The sequence below is a fragment of the Hakea prostrata genome, chromosome 3, assembly GCF_041222555.1.
Source record: "Hakea prostrata isolate BN-2017 chromosome 3, UWA_Hpros_2, whole genome shotgun sequence".
In the NCBI taxonomy this organism is placed as follows: Eukaryota; Viridiplantae; Streptophyta; class Magnoliopsida; order Proteales; family Proteaceae; genus Hakea; species Hakea prostrata.
Window position 1 is genome coordinate 72423603 of NC_142602.1, and position 22656 is coordinate 72446258.

The 22656-nt window shown below is 39.2% G+C and overlaps 1 protein-coding gene across 4 annotated transcripts in view; it reads right to left on the reverse strand.

Annotated features, from left to right (window-relative positions):
* Window positions 1-2510: 2510 nt before the first annotated feature.
* The window catches only part of LOC149022993 (chromatin modification-related protein EAF1 B-like), a 60956-nt gene continuing 40810 nt past the window's right edge, over window positions 2511-22656 (reverse strand). Inside the window, exons 13-23 of one of the 4 annotated variants that reach the window (XM_089150877.1) lie at window positions 14727-14784; window positions 14428-14624; window positions 14229-14282; window positions 14047-14127; window positions 13773-13907; window positions 13532-13648; window positions 7509-7600; window positions 7151-7357; window positions 6691-7063; window positions 3830-5771; window positions 2511-3686 (exon numbers count right to left, since the gene is read on the reverse strand). In XM_089150877.1, coding sequence (XP_089007003.1) covers window positions 3918-5771; window positions 6691-7063; window positions 7151-7357; window positions 7509-7600; window positions 13532-13648; window positions 13773-13907; window positions 14047-14127; window positions 14229-14282; window positions 14428-14624; window positions 14727-14784 — 3168 coding nt within the window. In that variant the 3' untranslated portion in view covers window positions 2511-3686; window positions 3830-3917. The other 3 variants (XM_089150875.1, XM_089150873.1, XM_089150874.1) reach the window with 3 other exon arrangements.

The window sequence follows — 22656 nt, forward strand, 5'->3', positions numbered from 1 at the left end:
AATTAACTCCCATACTTGCTAAGATTGGGTCGTCTAATGGATTGGAATCAAAGGGCTTTTTAAGGAGAGAAAATAGACACCACCATAGAAAGGAGAATCTCAAAAGAGAAAAAAATGTTCATTACCACGGGGGGGGGGGGGGGGGGGGGGGGGGGGGGGGGGGGGGGGGGGGGGGGGGGGGGGGGGGGGGGGGGGGGGGGGGGGGGGGGGGGGGAAAAGCTCTAATGATGGAAAAAAAGAAATGAAAAGGGAAATAGAGGGAGCACTTATTATTTGTCTCAAAAAATGGGGCACAATACTTGAAAAATGAGCAGTTGAAGTAGCAAGTCTCCACTATTATTTGTTCTTCTCTATCACCTCTGTAACTAGTACAAGCTAAGAAGAGGAAGTAAAAGGAAAATAAAGGACAGAGGTGTTTTATACCCTTGTTAAATTCGTCTCGAACGCCTCGCAATGGCTCCATGTGGACGATGCAGAATGAAGCGTCATTCCTAGACTCTTATGAGAAGTAGAGAACGATCTTAGAGTTCAACTCGAACTCCATCACCATGCAACTAAGATAACCTTTTTCGAATACTATATAAACCAACCCCATCTCAATAAATAGGTATGAACTCTTTGGTTGCTCCCTAGCATTCTGAGCTGCTATTGGTTTTCTTTTCTTCTAAAGTTGTTTGCTTCCACCGACTTGATTGTCGAAGACGTTGCTCGACCAACTTGATCAAACACGTGTTTTCATTCGTCATTGTATCCACTCTGCACGCTCGCAATGTTTTTGGAGCAACAATAGGTTTTATCCAGTTTCATTCAATTTCAATAATTCAGACAACTTTCTTTGGGTATGCTTCCAATCTCATTCAATAATGCTAGTTTTCTTTTAAAGAACATTCTTTTGTGAAAATCTTGAATTCTATTGCCTCTAAAATCTCTTGGGTGTTCAATGTCGTGGAAGCCTTTTGGTTTCAAAAATCTAGACTCTTGATTCATTAACGACAATACAAAAATACCATGCTTATTTGGTTTCTGAGGAAAAAAATTGTGGCCCCCTCAACCATTGGCATTAGGGGTGCAAACGGATGTTTCAGATCAGATAGTGGTAATACTATATCTGCATCCTATTATATTTGGACGGATTCGAATAATATCCTATCGGTTTTTACCGCACCTTGACCTAGTGTGGGTGTTTGAATGATAATCGGATAATTATTTTCTTAAGTAAATTCTCATAAATGAGCATGAATACAGATTTAATACAAGTTTTCGACTAGCTGTTGACAACTTTACCATTTTATTTGTAAGGATTAGGCTTGAAATTTAAGAATTTAACAACTTTGGTAGTTATCTTAGTAGAAAATCTAGAAAATTGTCATATATCTCAAGTAAAAATTATAAAAATAAGAAAAATAAATTCAAATAAGTAAGTTAATCAGATAATTTAATCGGACGGATAATAGTCAATAGGAAATGGGCATTACCATGTTCACATCCTATTAATAATCGGACGGATTTGGATACCTAAACGGATGCAGATGTAAATTTAGGAGCGGATTTCGGTTATCCATTTACACCCGTAATTCGCATTGTCATTGTCGTTTTTTTGAAAATCTCTTTCGTCTTCGAACCTTACCCACTTGGATATATTGAGTGATCTGTTTGATGAGTGCATTATTCCTTTTGTGGAAGGTTCTTCTTCTCATTCTTTTGATGAACTTGGTGAAGTTGTTTCCTCGATGGGTGCCTACAAAGTACAAAGCTCAACTCTTACAAAAATTTTGGGATCTGTTTTCTACTGATACTAATCACTTTGTATCCCAGTTCTTCGCTCACGAGTTCTTGCTGAGTGAAACCAATCACACCCTCATGGTGTTATCCATAAGAAACCTGATGCTTCCAAGCCTTTTGACTTTCGCCCAATCAGCCTTTGAAATGTTAAATAATTCTCCCAAATTTTTTGGCGAATAGGATAAAAAGTTTCCTCCATTTCTAATTTCCCTGTTCCAAGGAGATTTTGTTTGGTTCATCAAATCTTTGACATTCTGTTTGTCGTTCATTAAATCGTCCTCTTCCCCCGAAAAGAGAAACGTGTCAATGTTAAGTTTCTGGCCAAAAACATTGAACCTTTCTAAAGCTTATTATGATTTTATCGAATGGTCAACGGTATTTTTGGTTCTTTTGTTCTTGGGCTTTGGGGATAAATGGGTTGCTGTAGATGCTTAGAGGCCCTAAATCTGATACATGGGTTTGAGGACCCGGGCCCGGGCCCAGGCCCAGGTCAGGCCACCCAATTTTGGAGGATTAGGGCTTTGTTTTCCTCTGTTTCCTTTGCCATGTTTCTAGAACTTTTAATATTATCCCTAACAGTCTAGCTGGGAGCCAAGCAAAATGTCGAACTCCATCTGAAAATGTCGTCGAACAATATGCAAAATTCGCCAGTTTGCCCGGTTCGCCAAACGGTGAACTGGCAAATCTCGCCAGAATGTCGCACCTTAGCTAGGAGAGGTTTTGTTGATGAGGTGCTTGACTATTTGGCTTCTGGCCACTACTCGGTTGGTGTCTCTTTGTACTCCTACAGTCCTGCTCGGGCAATTTTGAGTAAAAGGTGACAAAAATGTTGCGCCCAAGGTAAAACATATCGCCGATTTTCGGTAGTTTCGCTAACCAACGAAATAAAAAATAGATCGAAATGAAAATGTTTAAATGTCGCCAGAAAATTGAATCAAACGAAAATCGTTGGAGAAGAAGAAGAAGAAAGAAAGAGAAAGAAACAGAAGAGAAGCAGTAGCAGTGGCAGTGATAAAACAGCACCGCCACAATTGGAAGAGGAAGAAACAAAAGAGAACCAGTAGCAGCGGCCGCAGTTGGAAGAGAAAGAAACAGAAGAGAACCAGAAGGGCGTGAACTCTGTCGAACTACACAGCAGAAAAGAAAAAACGATAAAATAAAGAAAAACTGAAATGGAAAGGGTGTGAACTCTGTAGTCCAGCACTCTCTCAAAACTTTGATATTTCAGGCGAACTTCAGCCAGGTAGCTAACCGGCGATCTCTCCCGAAATTTCGCACCTCAACCTCTTGTAGGATTGAATAATTTTTCAAATCTAAGATTCGAACATGAGAAGGAAGTAAACTAAGACAGAGCTCCGATTGGAAGAGCTTTGAAGTTTAAGCACGGTAGTAATGTCGAATTAACTAAATCACACAATCACTTTGTCACGCCGTCATTATGGCTGATGCTGTGGCCACATCAAGCCCTCCTCTGTGTTTGTTTAGCTGCGTAGTTGAACATTCATGGCTTATATGTATCTTTCCTGATAAATAATCCATCTATACAAAAGCTTTCCCGAGGACAATGATCACTACCAGCTTAATCCAAAAGCACAATAATACATTCGCCATTTCTGGGAGCCAGCAAGAAATCAAGACTCCCTTGCCCTGTACACGGCAACTCAGCGTGCTAAAAGGGGGGAACAAAGAGAAAAATAGGAATGAGACCCCTGTACATGTACCTCTCTGTCACCCTCTCTCCGACACCTATATCATTAGTAATGTACAAGGAAGAACAATAGGATTTCATAAAGGAAAAAAATAACAGAAAAAATTCACCCTCATCCTGCCTTTGTCAGGCAACACCTGCACCAGGATCCTCTTTCCATCTGTGACTGCTCCGACTAGAAGTAAACAGCCTCCATCTGCACATAACCCAATGCCCCAATTAGTTTCACATTTTCCACGTAGCTGAACATAGAATCCCATCATATCACCCTTTTTCTGTTCACTATATGACACAGACATGTTAGTATGAAGAATCTGGATCCTGGAATTAACTCTTTACCTGTACATAGCTGTTATATGGGCATGCAGAGCAACAGCCCAACCAGACCAGTCTTCTACAACGAGGAGTAATCAATCATTCCAGTGCTTCATCCTGATCCCGAATTGGCATGCCTGGTGGATAGACCATTCTCTCCTGCTGGCAGATGAGGCTGCTGTGTGTGCTGCAATTTTGCAGGATCATCTTGATGGTGTTGGGATGTTAGGTTTGATTGTGGGAGCTGTGCTGCTGCAGGTTCGAGCGGAGGGTGGGGTGGTGGTTGGGGATGATGATGGTGTTGCTGTTGTTGAATTTGTGGTGTTTGCTGCTGTTGGGAGGCAGATGGCAATGGTGACGATGGCAATGGCGGCGGTAACAGCAGTGGTGGTTCTGATGACTGATGTTGCAGGGGCTGCAACCGTTGTGTCCCAACTTTTTGTCCATGAATAGGCATGCAGCCTGAGAATGGCCTCTGGGCTAAAACTTGGCTAGGAGAGGCCACGGACTCAGTCCCTACATTATTTGGCAAAGGAGAGTTCCCAATGGCAGCCGAGTTAGTGGCTGCATTTGGCGAACCTGCATCATATAATGGCTCCGACGCCTTCCACTGTGGAGTGCTTGCAGTGGAGACAACAGGTGCAACAACTGTTGATTCTGAACAGGCCTGAGACATTTTTGTAGTAGTAACCATCTGATGAAATGACTTGTTCCCAGGCTGCTGGATATTTTGAATATGCTCAGCCAGGGACTGCATTGGCGGATCAGAATCCATTTGATGATTTTGTGGAACCATCCTTTGGGCAGCATGCAGTTGTCCTGCCTGCCTTGGTTGTGTTTGTGGTGGTGGTTGTGGCTGTGGCTGTTGCTGCTGGCACAAAGAAGTCGTTGACAATGAAGGTACTGGTTGTTGGGATGGTAATATATGACCAGAAGTAACTGTTGGGACCTGCCCTTCATGGCAGTTATCAGAATGAGATGGCATCTGAGATAGTTGCTTCGACGATGGGGGTAGTGGACGAGGGAACATCTTTTGTTGTTGCTGGCACTGATTTGAAGATTGTTGGGTTAACTGCTTACCAGGTTGAATGGAATTTGAGCCTGAGCCAGAATATAAACCTGGCCCATGCATCAGATGCATGACCTGCTCACCCTTCTCAACAAGTCGGTTTTCCTGAGTTGTAGGAAGGCCATTTGCATGAGATGATGAATCAACAGCATGGTTCTGATGCATCATGTTTCCCCTGCCCAATCCCTTCATAAGTTTAGCTTGCTGCTGCAGTGATTGTGACTGTTGCCGTTGTTGAGGGTGATGTCTTCCAGGCTGTTGAAGCTGCTGTTGCTGCTGCTGCTGTTGTGGCTGCTGCTGTTGCTTCATCACTTGATTTGGGAGGCTAACACCACCAGCTTGAGGGCTCCGACCAAGCCCTTGGGTTGGCAGGTTATGTTTCTGCTGGGGTTGTGAAGAGATGGGATTCCTTGGAGAAGACGGTATCATGGATTGCTGGGAGTTTGCAGGGGAAGACACCTGTTTCTGAATCTGAGAATTATTTTGCATGGAAGATGATACCGGGTGTTGAGACTGGGGTTGGGGATGTGGCACCAAAGGATTGGAGGCAGTAAATGGGTTTTGCTGCTGTTGCTGTTGCTGATGCAAGTAGCGTTGCTGCTGAAGCTGCCTCTCTTTAGCAAGGCGAAGAACATATGCCTGATGCCGTGGATTAGTAGCATGGCTGTTTCCTTGGAGGCGAGAGTGGTGTGGGCTTCCAAGCAAATGTGATTGTTGTGGGGGCATCTGTTGTTGATGTTGGACTGGAAATGTCTGAACAGGTGGAGAGATAGTCTGATTGGGGAATGCGGAACTTAGCCCATTATAAGAGGGCACTACTTGGCTGCTACCTTGTGTGACCTGCATCTGAAGTTCTTGCATCATCATCTGTCTCTGATCTTCTGGATTCTGACCAGGCTACAACAGAAAAGAAATGATATAATCAGGGATCTGAACTTGGTATGTCACAATCATAAGACCAGATAAATAATTTATAGGCTAATTCAGTGATGTTCACAGAGAAAATGCCCAAATTTGCAACAAACAACATGTAACCATTTACCGCAGCAGTAACAAACAGCATAGCATTGGCTGGCTGATTCAGTTATAGTTAGGGGAGAAAAGACCCAAGATCGCACCACAACAAAATCATAAACAATACCATTTACAGCAGCAATAATATACCATCATAACATCACCAGGCAAACTTGGTGCTGGAAAAGGTTGTCACTTGTACTCTCCCCAGACACTGCAGAGTCGTGGAGACATGTGCACTGCACATGCCCTTTTAATAACGTCAGCTAGCTAACTTGGTGCAGCAGAGACATCAATTCAGCTCTAGCTTTAGCTATTTATCAGTTATTCAGCAGGACTCATGTATTTTTTTGTTAATAGTATGCACATGCGTGCAAAGTTGTCACTTGAGACCATGGTTGTCAAGGCGACAAGGGGATGGAGGGCAACATAAACCAAGGTGACACCAAGTGAGGTGACAAGGTGACACCAGGTCGCCTTGACCCAAAAATGGGCCTAGGCGCCAAGGTGGCTGCCTAGGCAGATGCTTTGACAAACATGCTTGAGACAGAAGCATAAAATCTCCAAAATACTAACAATTTCAACAAACCTAGTTCTACCAATCAGAACTGTTTCAAACTTCAAACCAATCTATCAATACTCTTGTTCCATCCCTTGTGTACATACACAAACACATACGAAAATATGTCAACTGGACATATATGAATAACAGAATAGACGATGGTCAACATAATCAATATAAAGGTGCAATTGGGAAAACACAAACATTCTTGTGGTCTTATCAGAATTTAAAAATACTCACCCGCATCAAATGCAAAGAATCACGGGCTCCGAGCATAGAGTTTCCCTGTCCAGAAACAGCTCCAGGGTGCATGTTTACAGGGCTTGGCATCCTGCCTCCACCAGGGGGAAGCATATTTCCAGAGTTCAGCATAGCTGGTGAACCTATTCCCTGAAATCCTGGTCGAGAAATTGGCATTGGTCTATTCATTCCACACATCATACCCATACCATTTCCACCATGTATCATACGAACACCGCGATCTGTACCAGACATAGCCCCAGGAACAGCCATGCCAGACTGCTGAATGTTCCTACCAGATAGCATTTGATTGTACTGTTGAATTCTTTGTTGTTCATCAATTGGTAGAGATGCTGGTCTTGGAGCACCATATCTTTGACCATCCCTAACAAATAACAGATCAATACCATAATAAAAAATTAGAAATGAAAAGGATTTGATAATTGCAAGCAAAAAGTACCTCGTAGGAGCACTCAGGGCAGCAGACGGCGACATCAGGCTACAGCCAAGAGTCATATTAGAAGATCCTTGTAGCATGGCAGTTGCACCAGAAGTTGAAAGAACTGGAGCAAGAGAGCCCTGATTTGGAATTCCTATGCCACTCTTATGAGGCCCTTGATATGAAATATCAGGGTTGGATGTTGTTGCATCACATAGATCAAGAGGCCTTCATTGTATCCAATAAAATCCATTTAAAAATATACTATCCATATTAAAAAAACAGAAATACATATGAAGCAACACAAGTACATGAACCACCAGAAAACAAGAGTAAAGAAAGAAAACAAAGCAAAAAATCAATTGAATACTGAACTTACGTTAGAGGACAAGTATTTGGGCAGACTTGTGAAACTGCAAGCATATGAGAATTATGGACTGGTGCTATTTGCTTCAGTTCCTGATTAGCAGTCTACCAAAATAGGGAAAATACATTTAAAATAGAGTCAAGAAATAGTTTAAGAAATAGTTTAAGGGATGTAAATGATGGTAAAATTAAATGACTCAGAAGCCACCCCAATACAATTGCTCCCATCAATCTTTGTTAATCTTGAGCTATGTAGGTTCTGAGTATCCTTAAGGATACTCAGAACCTACATAGCTCAAGATTAACAAAGATTGGGCCAATCTAAAAAGTCAATTTATCATGTATGTTGCATGGAATGCTAAACTACCAAAGAAAATGACTTAGAAATAGTGAAAAACTATATATATCTTATACTAACATAGACCAAGGAGTAAAGTACTAGCAAGCATGAGACACACGAGTTAGAAACACCAATAATTCATTATGCAAATTGGTTATCAAGTTTGACCCCAAAAAATAAGAAGAAGAAGAAAGATTAGTTATCAAGTGAAACATGAGCAGCAGCACCTAGACATCCGATGCAACAGCACGCCCTGACTCTCCTGTCCAATCCTCACTTCAAGTTCCAACTCAAGCTGGCCAACGAAACCAAAAGAACCATCTGAGTTTTTAGAGAAAAGCAACGCAGATTGACACATTGATCTATATTTGCTGTTCTGTTTTTCGAGAAAGATGCTTATATTATATTCTATGCTTTGTTTAATTTACAATATGGCATCTATACGGCTTTTCTGTTGCATTTAAGCATGCAATAATATGAAATTATCCCTGCTTACCATATTGTATTTAGGCTTCTATGCTGAATTAAGCCCTTGTACACTGCATTAAGCATAATAATATAAAATTATTATTGCCACTTTTATTATTTACTTTTTCAACAATTTAACCTGATAATCTGAGATTTCACCAAGATCTTGGGAATAACTCCAATTTTTGATGAACTGAGACAAAACCTTACCCCCATCTCATACAAGATATTTGTTCAACCCACGATATCAAAGGGCCGAGACCAGGATCAACAAGATCTTGATATAACTCATTGGTCTTAGTGATTTCTGTGGTTTCTGTTGATGGAAACTCAGGAAGTGCCATTCTTAGTTCAATTTTTTGTATAATTCACCAAAGCAGCCTGACAAGAGCATTGCTACTTGCTTTGTGTAACTTCTATGACCCAAAAAAATAAAAAATAAAAAAGAAGTTAGATCCAAGCCGATGGAATCCCTATTCCCCGAAGTTGATATTTTCCAAAAAAAGAAAATTCAACACATGTCGGTTGGGGTATGAACTCAATATACGTTTAAAGACATTGTATTTGATGTATAGGTGATTCAAGTGACTCAAATCAAATTGTGACTTTGTACAAACTATGTTAAGATTGATGACTTTCACATATTTAAATTTCTACTGGTAAATTATGTGCAAAATACAGTATTTTAGACTTTCAGTACCTCATAGCAGTTCCACCTTCTGGTCTAAAGTCAAACTTGTATTTCAACTTAGTTTTTTCAGAATATGATGATAATACCATTTTGTTCAAAAGGCCCTAAATAGGTTGCATAACAAATTTTAGGCCTTAACTAAGTTAAACACCCATGAGGCGGCCAACCGAGTCAACAACAATTAGAAGCCTTGTCCCATCCAAATGGAGTCAGCTACATTGATTCTTACCTTCCAAACCACTCCGTTCGAGGCCATACTAGATACAACGCCTAAATTATGCATATCCTTTCTCACCACATCTCTTAAAGTTATCTTATGTGTGCCCTTAGCTCTTCTATTTCCTTCAATATGGATTAAATCATTTCATCATGCAAGGGCATTTATAGGCCTCCATTGAACGTGATCATGCCACCTCAAATGACTTTCTCGTAGATTATCACTGATCAGAGTTACTCCCAAGCTAGCTCTAATATGACCATTCCTTATCTTTCCTAGTTTTGCCCCTCATCCATCTTAGCATCCTCATTTCTGCTACACTTGACATTATCCATATGATGCCTCTTAACAGCCCAAACACTCCACACCATACATCATACCTAGTTATACGACAGTCCAATAGAATTTTCCTTTTGAGTTTCAAAGGAATACAACGATCACACAAGACCCTAGACGCACCTCTCCACTTCATCCATGTTATTTTACTTCTTAAATAGAGTCAGCAAACAAAGAATTACCCAAACTTGGTGCAGTCCAACTCAGTTTTTTGGATCACCAAGTTGGAGACCAAGAACATTTCTCGAACCATGGCTTACCCAGACACCTCAAAATTGGAGCTGCATAAATCTCCATAAATGGACATAAATGGCAAAGCAGCCTCCAAAGCATGTCACCAACACAGATGTCCAAATGCTCACAGATATGTTTGTCTTTCGGTTATTTGAGGTGAAACAGAATTAAATTATAAGTAAAATTTCCTGTTTCTTGCATGTAAATAGACAAAAATAAAAGATGGTTCTGATGTTGGCCATTAAAGACACATATAAATAAAATAGGTATAGCTGAAATAAGGATGTCTAGAAAGTTGAGGCAAAGCTAAAAATGATAAAACGAATACACATCAAACTTTCAAGTAATTTAGGTGTAAATCCAGCACAAATAAATTAGAGAGAGCTATTTGAAGAGGCAGGGACAAGTGCATAGTTGTCACAGTGACATCTAGGCATCCAGGCACCCTGGTTGCCTAGTTACTGTAACAACTATCAACTAAACATGTGCAACAAAGATCTATGAATGAAAGTAACCAGAGACACAGATCCAGTTGGAAGTAAGCCAAAAATGACTATAGGCAAAGTGGCGAAAGAGAAAAGTGCATGGATTATGATTATGGAATTGAATGGCGAAACCAGATCCATGTGGTTGAGTCCCATTCATTTGGGATAACCCAAAGTTGAATTGAATTATAAGCATACATACTATGGACAAGACATAATCCAATCTGTGATAACACTCCAAAGATAATTTATTTAGTTTAAAATGTGTATGTTCCAAACCAAAGATTCATATGCACCCCCAGAGTCCAAAAATTATTCTTTTGTAAAACTTTGGGGAAAGGGGTGTTGCTAGTTCCAGATTGATTTTGGTAACGGTCACAAATTTCAGTTATTTCAACCGAAATTGAAGCAAATTTGACTATCAAAACTGCAGTCTGAAAATGGACAAAGTTCACCAAAATAGTTCAGTTTCCACAGAAACAGAAATGCGGTTGACAACTTAAATTTTGAAACCTTGATTTTCATATATGCAAGGTTTGATACAAGTACCTGCATCTAAATAATAAACAACTATGCGAAGTACCAGAGAATGGAAACTATCCATGTAGAATATAAAAGATAGTTGTCAATAGTTGTCCATAGTTGTCAAGGCATCGCCTAACCGTCGCCTCGGCATCGCCTAAGCGTTGCCTCGGCGTCTGGGCTCCTTCGGAACACCTCAAATTGGCATCGCCTTATTTTTAGGCAATAAAATAAGGCGTCCGTTTTTTTACTTCTTTTCTTCTTTTTTAAATCACGAGAAAGATGCCTAATCGAAGGCATATATTGAAATACTTATTAGATTCGATTGTAAAGTATCTATTGTTTGAACCTATATGTATATGTATAATGATGCTACATGTGATCAAATGTTAAAATAAAAATAAAAACAAACAAAATCGAAAGAGAATAAGTTCTTGACTCAAGTCTCACTCTCACTCTCACTCTAATCCCTAATCTCTTTCTCTCTTCCTCTCTTCTTCTCTTCCATTCCCGCGACGACACTCCGGCAAGCAGTGGCCAGCGACAAACAACTTCTTCTCTTCCTTTCTTCTCGCGACTTTTTATTTAGGACCTATTATGTGTGGTTTGTAGTATGTTTGATGACTTGAGGTAGTCTGATATTAGTTTTTTTTATTATATAAGATATGATAGATTTAGAGTGAATGAGATGTACACTAAAAATTTCACTTAAAATGCCTCAACCGCCTCGGAGGGCGCCTCGTCGACTCATCGCCTCAATTAGCCTAAACCGCCTTGCATTGCCTCATCGCCTTGACAACTATGTAGTTGTTAAGGTATCACCGATTCACCTAGGCGAGCTCCTTGGTTTGTACATTTAGCGTTCCCTGGTGTCAAGGTTCTCTCCAACACCTCAGGTCACCCTAACTCCACGATAACTATGGATGAGAACTGATGTGAACCAGGCCTAGGGTTCAATGGATTGATGCAAACACGGGTCTAGGTCCACACTCAAGATCCTCTTCCAGTGAATCAGCAGTCCACTAGAGTTAAAATTACCCTACAATTATGAATTAGGGATGGAAAGAGGGTTCTAGGGTTGGGTATCGGGTAGGGTTAGGTTTGGCTAGGATTTAGAATACTAAATCTTAAACCTTGCTGTAATTTAAATTTCAGTTCCAGGGGTCCAGAAATTAGGGTTTCCCAAGATTCTAGGGTTTGAACTAGAAAAGAGTTAGGCTCAAGTGTCAAGTAGGGTTGAAGGAAGATTATCTTGAAGGGTTTAGTATTTGGATGAGGGGCTGGGGAGAACTAGGGTTTTGAAGTTTTAGGGATTAGGGTTTCTAAGGAAGAAGATGAAAGTGCAGAATTTCTAGGCTTTAGATGTAGTAAAGGGATCAGGGTTGGGATTGAGTGTAAGGAGACAGGGAAGGTTATCCTAAAAAGGTGAAGAAATTGGAGATGGGGTTTAGAAGATATAGGTGACCAAGGTTTAAGGGGTTGGGAATAATTCTGGTTTTTTATTTTATAGAAAATCTTAAGCTGCTGCAGGTAAGAACTAAGAAGGAAGACGAATAAGAAGAGAGTAATAAGTGGGGCTGGAAGGTTGTAATAGATTTTTTTTTTTTTTTTTTTTTTTTTGGGGGGGGGGGGGGTTAAACGAAATAGGGATGGGGGAGGTATAGGAATGCAGGTTAGGGAAGGGAGGGAGATGATTTGCGATGGAGGAGGGGTCTGCATCTGCAGGTTTTAGGGTTTGGGAGGGAGGGGAAAGCTGAAGATGGAGGGATGAGAGGGGAGGGGCTGAATTTGGGGGGGGGGGGGGGGGTGTCTTACCTGAAGGATGCAAGGGAGTCAATGGTGTCTTCAACTTCAGCAGAAATTGTAGAGAAGCCTATTTATAGCCTTCAGAAGGATGTCACACTAGGACTCACTTGAAAAACAATTAAAACTTGAATTCCTATTTGACTAGGGACTCTTACTCAAGGATTCTTTCATATCTCACTTTAGAAGCGTCCAAATTGAAATCTAAGAGTATATACTGAATCCTTGCAAGAAGTAGAACAAAACAATCAGACTCCTTCATGACTTAGGAATCCTGACCTAACAATGACTCTTCAATAACTTAACAAATATAGACTCAATCTCAAAAATAAAACTAGATCCAGGGTCCCACAAACACAATGGACCAAACTAAACCTTGAAGTGGACTCAACCGAAAAAGGCAAAATTTCCAAAATACCCCTGGATGACTGAAACTCCATGGGTTGCTGGTAGAGCCACAGGGTACTGGTAAACTCCTCAGGCCCAATTTGGGTGGTCCTGGATCTGGTTCACATCAAAAGCATTCCGACAGTAGTACTGAGTCGGGCAACTTTAATTTTGGGAGGAGGCAATAACAGCAGATAAAGATTGAAGCATGCCAATTTACATAAATGGTTTAGGATATCATATTATGTAAGAAATAGCTCAGGCACTGCCAAAGGTAGACATACTTTGAAACAACTTCAAACAAATCACAGGAAGTACCATTAATGACTAGTGGAACTGTGGGAGTTGACAAGAAATAGGGACATCGAAAGGGAAAGCAGTATGCACCAAAATGGATTATAAAACGTTAAAAAAAAACTCCCCTCAGCAAATAACAAGAACTATTTGGACTCGGGAAATAATTCAAGATTCCTGACTCATTTTATGCAAAATTTAATCCTAGGCATTGAAATTAATACAATATGATGCTTTAGGATGTAATTATGAAACAAACCTGGCTCCTACGAGAATGCAATTGCTGACCAAGCAAAATGATTTTTTCAAAATGAGACTTAAGAGTATCCTCTTCCATCGGACCTTGCAAATGTTGAAACAACTGTCTGGCACTGCCCTGTTAATGTATACCACAATACCAGCAGACAGATTGGATCAGTTAGCATCTCAAATTGTGGTTATGTAGGTATAATGTTAACTCCAAATCCAACATAAAGAAAAAGGATGTAGAAAAAGCATGCCTTTGGAATGCCAGGTAGAGTAGATGGATAAGGTTGAGATGATCCTGAATCTTCAGCACTGTCAGCTCCATCTCCATTCCTATCCATTAAGATTTTGTGACGCTCTTTGCATTCTTTAGGTTCCCGAAAGATGCACTGGAAATGTTTCATCGGAAAATGGTGTCAACATCTTAAATCTCCAATTACAAAAGCATTGAACAGTCTCCCTCAACTAAATGTAGCACTGCAAGAGAAGATAATTCCTGAGTAAAGGAAGACAACTAAATCAGTTTACCTTGAATTGCAGAGTACTGTTGATGGCATCAGTTACAAGGTTCCAGTTTGGGCCCATGTCATGTACAAGGACAACAAGTGCCTGCATTAGCAAACAGAAAAAGGAAAAAAAAGACTTAAGAAACTCTTTCCTAGTTTCAAAAGCCATCTGATTCTAAATATAGTTCGGACAAGCCCAGTAACCTGATCTTCAAATAGTGACCATGGACTGCCTGACCCCGACTGCCCAGCAGGTGTCTGCAATAATTTGGTGTTTGGGTTGGGGGAATCAAACATCTCATGAATAAAGCTCATGCAAACATACATAGACCAGCAATGAAACCAGACCAAAGAGAATAGACAGAAGCAAGAAATCTCAACAGGCTATTAACATAGAGCATACCTTCGGTGCCTTGGCTTTCCTGCCTCGATCCCGGCCTGCAATCATTTTCATTAGCTTATTTGGATTGGACATATTACTCATTTGAGAACCCACTGGTGAAGGAATAGAACTGGTCACTGGATCAAAGTTCTCAGGACAAGTATCTGCTAATTGCTTCATGATCTTAGGCTTCTTCGCAGCATGTTGCCCAAAGAGCCCTACAGAGAACCCATTCAAAAATCAAGAAAATGTGAAGCACATCTCAAATATTTACTGGACATCGTCATTAAGAGCAAAAACAAACTGAGGAAGTCCATTACCACTGTTTCCATTAGATTCAAAATAATGACCCTCCGATCTCTTTTTGGCATGATCCCTCTGCAATTAGATAGTTTAAAATATTAAACTGAAGATACCATGTGCACAAGAAACAATAATTAAATAAACAAATAGAAGAACAGAGATCGAGGGGAGGGGGGGAGAGAGAGAGAAAGAGAGAGAGAGAGAGCTATCTCATCTGACAACTAACAAATATTGTACAGCATCGAGTGCTCATACTCATCAGCATATATTTCAAGTTCATCATCTTATATGCTTTGACAAATGGTAATCTGACAACTAACAATATTGTACAGCATCGAGTGCTCATACTCATCAGCATATATTTCAAGTTCATCATCTTATATGCTTTGACAAATGGTATTGAGTAACAGCGTGATATGATATGATTGATATCAATACAGCAGATACATGTCGAGATTGGCCATGTTGATACAATACTCGGTTGATACATAAAGAAATTTATGCACTAATTAGAGAACCAATAGAGGCTGTCAAAACCTGAAAATCCCAGTTTTGGAAGAAAAATTCTCCCACACTAATTTTTTTGGTCAAAATGGAAGTGGACCCCAATTAAACTCCAATGGCATAGCAATAGTGATTAAACAAGCAAAAATTAACCCCAATGGAAACTCTAAATATGCATTTGGTAACATTTCTGTTCTAAGAGACCAGTTCTTATGCAAAACTATTTTTTAATATTTTTGTGCTAAAAGACCGTTCTTTGCTTGGAAATGGGCATTTGATAAATCCATTCTGAAAACATTTCTAGAACACTATTAGAATAAGTTGATGTTTGATAAACTCATTCTAAGGTTTCATTCGGGACCAATTTTATCACTTCCGTTTCCGTTCTTTGGTAAAAACATCTTTTTCATATTCCGCAAAAAACATTATTCAGGCTACTTTTCTGACCGGTCCATTCTTATAGAACATAAGAACGAACAGTTTTAACAAATGTTTCTAACCCATTCTTCTGAAGAACGCCAAAAACGTTTTCTAAGAACATTACCAAACTCGCCCTAAAAAGACCACTACCACGTAATTAAGAGGTCATACGTTCAAATTTCCTTGGGCCTACCTACCCTAAAAAATAAGCAGCTCAGCAAGTGGAGATCGAACTTCGAAGCCAAAGGTTGAATTAGTTGATATAAAGAATTGCTTGAATCTTTTTTAATCAAGAGTTTTTGATAAGTATCACATCTTGACTCAAAAACTATCTCATTTAGATCATCTTGAACGGTTTGTGATTCATGATACATAATTATGCATGTTGTTAAATACTTATATTCCTTGCTAAATCAGGCTTTTAATTTTTATAAGAGTTTGATTAACATGTAGATACTTAATGTGATATTGAGTGCTACTTATTAATTACTGGTATGTTTATAATTGCATATCCCTTCCAGGTTTGGACACCCCAGAGATAACTTCAAGCTAGCATCCTAGTGTGCAAATTCATTTTTCTTTTTGAAAATTTTCATGTAATTACTTTTTATTGCTTATTATTAGGTTTAAAAATGGATACTGCACTTGCCAATGAAGAATTAAATTATATAGATACTGTGAAGAAATAGATAACCTGATATTGATTGGGCATTATTAATTCAGGCCAGAAATGTGTAACCAATTTAAAATCATGCAATTTGGTGCTTTACCCAGAAAAGTTATGCATCCAACAAACAGAATACGAAGGTAACAATTTCAATCATAAGCGACAACCATTTTCATTTCCGAGACAATTGAACTTCAAATCAGTTTTAATTAGGAAGGCTGAAGTGCAGAAGTTTGAAGGCAAATGCCAGAAATACTCAAGTCTCCACACTAGAATAGAGATGAAGCCTTGCAAACGACCCATATTTCAATAGTTTAGTCTCAAGGTCTATATTTATCACTGCTCAAATTTCCATCCATAGTTGGAAATCTAGTTTCATTTAAAACACAAGGTTTCATAATGTTAAAGGGGGATGATGAAATTATTTATGATGGATGGAAAATATTATGCAGTCAACCATTCCTACGCACTAACAAAGCAAAAGGAGTTTATTTCAATCCATGTTGCTTACTCCATTCTTCTAAGGTAGCTCACACAAACCACAAAGGATATGCAACAACAACAATCATAAATTTTTCCCTACTAAATGGGGTTGCCTACGTGGATCCAAAAGAGAAGTACCAAAGTGGAGTAAAAGAAAATAAGGATGAGTGATAACAATGAAGAGAAGAAGCCAAAGCAGTAGTCAGAGAAGCATCCCAGGAACAGCCCCCGATAAGTAATCAGCAACATAGGTTTTAGTCCTCCTAACAATTCTACTCATGATTATACAAAGATCAAGCCTGCCACATGAATTCCCTTCTGACTACTCCAATAGTCATTTGGGCATTTTAATTGAACACTGCAGCTATGGAAGAGTTACTATGCAGAATGGTTCAACTGTTCAAGTTCTGACCAACAAGGGCTTCCCCAAGAAACTGAGTCAAAACCATGGGTTATTATTATTAAAAAGTCCCAGGTTTCAACAATATCTCAAAAACCTCAGTAGTTTCAACCAATATTTTGAAAACTTCAGTTATTTGATCAAATGCATAGTCTTTCAAAATGTTTCAGTAGTTTCGACCAGTTTTGGTCAGCCCATTACATGTCGAGTTTAACCCAAAGAATTACTAATTTTGTCATGGTTTCAACCATCTCGGCCATATCTCAGCTTTGGGCTGGCCGAACCAGCCTTTAATGCCAGATCTTGATTTTTGGTATACAGTAAAAATCTCAAGAGTGATTTTTATCCCACAGTTTTTCCAACCAGAGTGGGGCAGACACAGAATTTATGGACTTCTATTTAAACTTGAGATTTCTTAAATTTGATTACCAATTATCCAAAGGCATTCACAACTAATAGTTCTTGTTCAGTTTTCATGTTGGCCAGCATGTTAACAAGAAAAATCTTTCTAACTTTTTCAGAAGCTGACAGAAAAGGTACATATTTGAGACCCTAGTGGCTGAAGGTTTTTTTCAATGAAATCTTAACTCTCCTCCATGGTTTGTAGTTGTGGCTGTAAGCTCCCCCCCCCCCCCTTCTTTTTAAATTATACTGGCTAAAGCCGTAAAAAACTTACGCCCTACTCCTAGTGAATCGGCTCTGATTATGTAGGTGGGGGATTGTCCTTGTTAGTGTAATCCTAGAATGGTAGGAGACTAACTGAACCAATATCCAGAATCTGAGATGAACTGGCAAGCTTAGGTAGACCAAAAAAGGGTTTTTAGGTCAAAACAAAGGTTTAGGATTTGGTAGGACGATGACAAATGTTTGGCAAGAAGTACAGGAGAAAAGCTCACAAACCTGGTCCATGAAGAGAGGCAAAAACACTGTTCATGTCAGTCTGCAGGTGAACAGTGTCACAGCCCATACGTTGACTTGGTGAGGATATTCGTAGAAGATCTCAATGGGAACTGCATGGATTTCAACTGCAGCCTTAGAAAATTAAGATTTTATTTAGTTTGCATATTTGTTGGTCATATTTTGCGCTAAGAGAATCATTTATGTTTCTCACCAAAGTAGTTTCTAATTTTACTTTTAAAAAGTTTCTATTTTTGTAATTGCCGAGAATCCTTGCTAAACAACTCAGCACAGTCTAGTTTCTATTACAGTAATAAGAGGTTTCTATTTTTACTGAGCAAACCTTTGCTCTATATATTTGTAATTGGCTGTTACAGCCCTCCATGATTCTTTAAGTTAATTGAATGAAGCGTCGCATTAAGATCTCCTATTCTCTTGTCCATATTTGAGTGATAAGAACGGATAGGCACTTGCCAAGAGGGCTAAACACATAGGGCTGAAGGGCTAAATCCATCTAACATTTCTGCTCTCAGGTTTGCTTGATGATTAAATCTGCTGCTGCTACTGGTAGAAGAGAACTCTGCCAGTGTTTGCTGCGGGTCCCAAGCCCGGGTAAAGGAGGGTTGGTGCTTTAGGTCGGCAGCTAGCATCGGAAAAATTATAGCCCAGCCCTTTTCATGGATTCGACCTTATATGATAAACGTTATGCTAGGGTGTCCCCCAACAAAATAAGCGACTCACCACACTATGGCTCGGGTGTAGTGATAAGCGGTCAACGGTTAGCTAGGGCATCCCCTGTAAGCGATATGTCGCATCAATGCCCAGATACAGTGATAGGTAGGCAAGAGTTCCCGCGTTGTGGATGAATGCAGGTAAAAAAACTAGCCCAGAAACATAGGATTAGATTGGCATCTTGGAACATAGGATCTTTAATAGATAAAAGCTAAGCTTAGAATTAATAGATGTTATGAGCTTGCATTCAAGAGACTAGATGCAAGGGTAAAAAAGCTAAAGAGCTGGATGACTTTAAATTTTGGTATACTAGGGATAAAACTAATAAAAATGGAGTAGGTATAATAGTGGATAAAGTTTTTAAGAATGATGTGGTGGATGTTAAGCGATAGGATTATTGCTATCAAACTTGTAATGAAGAAAGAGATTGTAAATATAATTTGTGCATGTGCACCTTAAGTAGGATTGGATTAAAGTCAGAAGTTAGAATTTTGGAAAAATATGGATGGATAAATGCAAGGAATTTGTCAAGGAGAAAATATTATCATAGGGGGTGATCTAAATGAACCTATTGGAAAAGATCAAAGAGGCGATGAGAGTGTTCATGGAAGTTATGGTTTTGGAGAGAGGAATAAGAAAGGGATCTCAATTTTAGATTTTGTTGTTGCTTTTGATCTACCTATTGTAAATACTTACTTCAAAAAGAGAGATGAGCATTTAATTACTTTCAAAAGTGGATATCATAGAAGCCAAATAGATTTCTTCCTAACTAAAAGGACTAATAGATTGTTGTGCAAGGATTGCAAGGTGATACCAGGGGAAAGCTTAACTGCACAACATAGATTTATGGTTTTGGATATATGTCTAACCTCAAAAACTCATAAAAGGTGCAAGGTTAACCATCCTAGGATAAGATGATGGAACTTTAAAGGAGAGTGCTTGAAATCCTTTGCTAACGAAATAGTCAAACGAAGAAAGTGGTATTTTGAGGGGGACACTAATGCGATGTGGAATGAGATGGCTACATGTATAAAAAAGGTGGCTAAAGATGTCCTAGGTGAATCAAAAGAAAAACTTCATCTTATAGAGAGTCCTAGTGGTCCTCCCTTAGTCCCCTACTGCATACACCACAACAAAATGGTGTTGCAGAGCAAGGTTGTCAAAGCGGCCGCCTTGTCGCGTTGCTTCGTGTTGCCTTGGTTTTCATTGCCCTCTATCGCCTAGCATCGCATTGTCACCTTGACAACCATGTTGCAGAGAGGAAGAAATTTCACCTTATGGAAATAGCATGGTCTTTGTTGTTTGAGATGAAGGTCCCTAAACCTTTCTAGGTTGATACAGTGTTGATTGCTTGTTTCTTTATTAATTCTACGCCATCTGTTGTTCTGCAAGAGGAATTTTTTCCATATGCTCCCCGAGTTGTCTTACCTCCTCGAGTCTTTGGGAGTGTCTGCTTTGTTCGTGACCTTCATCCTGAGTTATCTAAATTAGATCCCAATGCCCTGAAATGTGTCTTTTGGTCATTCTCATACGCAAAAAGGGTAATGGTGTTATTTATTTGACTTATAGAAGTACATCGTCTCTACTGATTTTTTTTTTTTTTTTTTTTTTTTGTCGACACCTCATTTTACTGATGTTTCTACTTCCACCCTTGATGATGATGTCTCAGTCACCATTATTCAGAGTCTCAAACTACTCTTTCACAGGATATTGTTTGTCCATGAATTCTAGCTGATCAAACAAGCAGCTCATTGGTGTACAAGAGACATCACTCTCACTCCCACGCCTCCTTCATTAGCACCTTTTTCTTCTCCAAATCAAGTGGTGAGTTGACCTTGATGTTCCAATTACCCTTTGTAAAGGCACTTGGAGTTGTTTCTAGTATTTTGTTTCTCATGTTAATGAATCTTCCACATTCCATACTTGTCTATCTACCATTGAAAGTTACCCTCCTTCTAAGTCTACTGAAGAAGCCTTGTTTAATATAGAATGGACAACTGTCATGATGCCTGATCAAAGAATTGTCCACCTTACATGACAATCATACTTGGGATTTGGCACCTTTGCCTCCTAGGAAGAAAGCCATCAGATATCAGTGGGGGTTTGCTATAAAAGTTAACCCTGATGAGAGACTTACTCATTTGAAAGCTAGACTCGTCACGAAAGGATATGCTCATATGCATGGTGTGGACTACTAAGAGACTTTTTTTCCTGTTGCTAAGATGAAATCGGTCAAGGCTTTGATATCTTTGGCTGCCATGAGTAAATGGCCTCTATTTTAGCTTGATGTTAAGAATATTTTTCTCAACAGTGATCTCCATAAGGAAGTTTATATGGAGCAACCTCGTAGGCTTATTGCTTAGGAAAGAGTGGTATGGTTCGCAATCTTAAGAAGTCTTTGTATGGCTTGAAGCAATCAAGTCAGACATGGTTTGGTCGGTTCACTTCTGTGGTGTTGCATTTGGACTAACTCGTTGTGACAATGACCATTCAGTATTTTACCATTGCTTTATTACAGGAAATTTGTTTCTAATTGTTTATGTTGATAACATCATTATCACTAGAGATGATCCTACAAGGAGTAATAAATTAGAAATTATATTTGCAACAACAGTTTTAGACTAAGGACTCAGGAAGATTGAAATATTTTTGGGGTGTAGAAGTTGCTCAATCTCAAAAAGGGATTTTCTTGTCACAACGAAGGTTTCTACTTTTTTTTTTGGGTAAAAACGAAGGTATCTACTTGATTTGTTGACAGATTGGGATGATTGGCTCTAAGCTTTAGATACTCCTATGGATCCTAATGTGAAGCTTATGGTAGAAGATGGAGATGCTTGATGATCCATAAAGGTATCGAAGGCTGGTTGGAAATTGAATTCTCTCACTGTGACGCGCACTTGATCTCGTCTCGCCTTCTTAAAAAAGTGAGATATCTCGCAAGATCTCACAAATCATAATTAACATAATCAAGGTAACCACCTAACAAGAAAATTTTCAACACCATGATTTTGTAGGTCGGCCCACAGTGTTTAACATATATAATTTGCATGCCCATTAAGCTACTACTTAACATGCATTTTCAAAAAATTAGTTTAGGTAAGAATGGTATACCTCAAGGATGAGAAACTCCCAAAAGCTAAGTAAAGCTCAATCCATCTCCACACCACATTTGCCAGCAACATTAAGGACCCCAAGATTTGAAGAAGAAATCACTCTATAATGGCAAGATTTGAAGAAAATAGGAGAAGAAGAGGAGTTGTGGCCGAAATGGGAGCTTCGGTCAAGATTTCACTCGAAATGGGCGAAACCTTGCCAAAGTTTTGTTTTAAAACCCAAATTTAAAAGACCCCCCCCCTTTTTTTTTGAAATACCAAATTTCAGTTAAGTCTTGTCTTGAGATTTTTCTAAACAATCAGAAATTTATTGTCCATTTTTGTCTCACCCTCTCAATTCGTCTCAACACTATTGAGATGAGCGAGATCTCGCAAGATTTTGTACAATGGTTTTAACAATCCATTAAAAGACAAATTTTGGCAGCCTTTTGAACAAACCACTAAAGGATAAAACTAGCACCCGTTTCACCCATGCATGGAGATTAGAAGGCTAGTCCTACTATGGCTCGAGAACTCCACCTGCTCTCCTAATGACTCCTACCAACTCTCTTTTATATAGTAAACAGACTTATAAAAAATTAAAAATTATATAAAAAAAATAATAAAAACCTTATAAAATGTCAGTGCTGTTTCAATCCAATTAAAGACTCAAATAAAATGACCACACTACCCCTGACTTAAGATGGAATATAATTATTGAAATAACTAACTGAAGATAGAAAAGAACCACG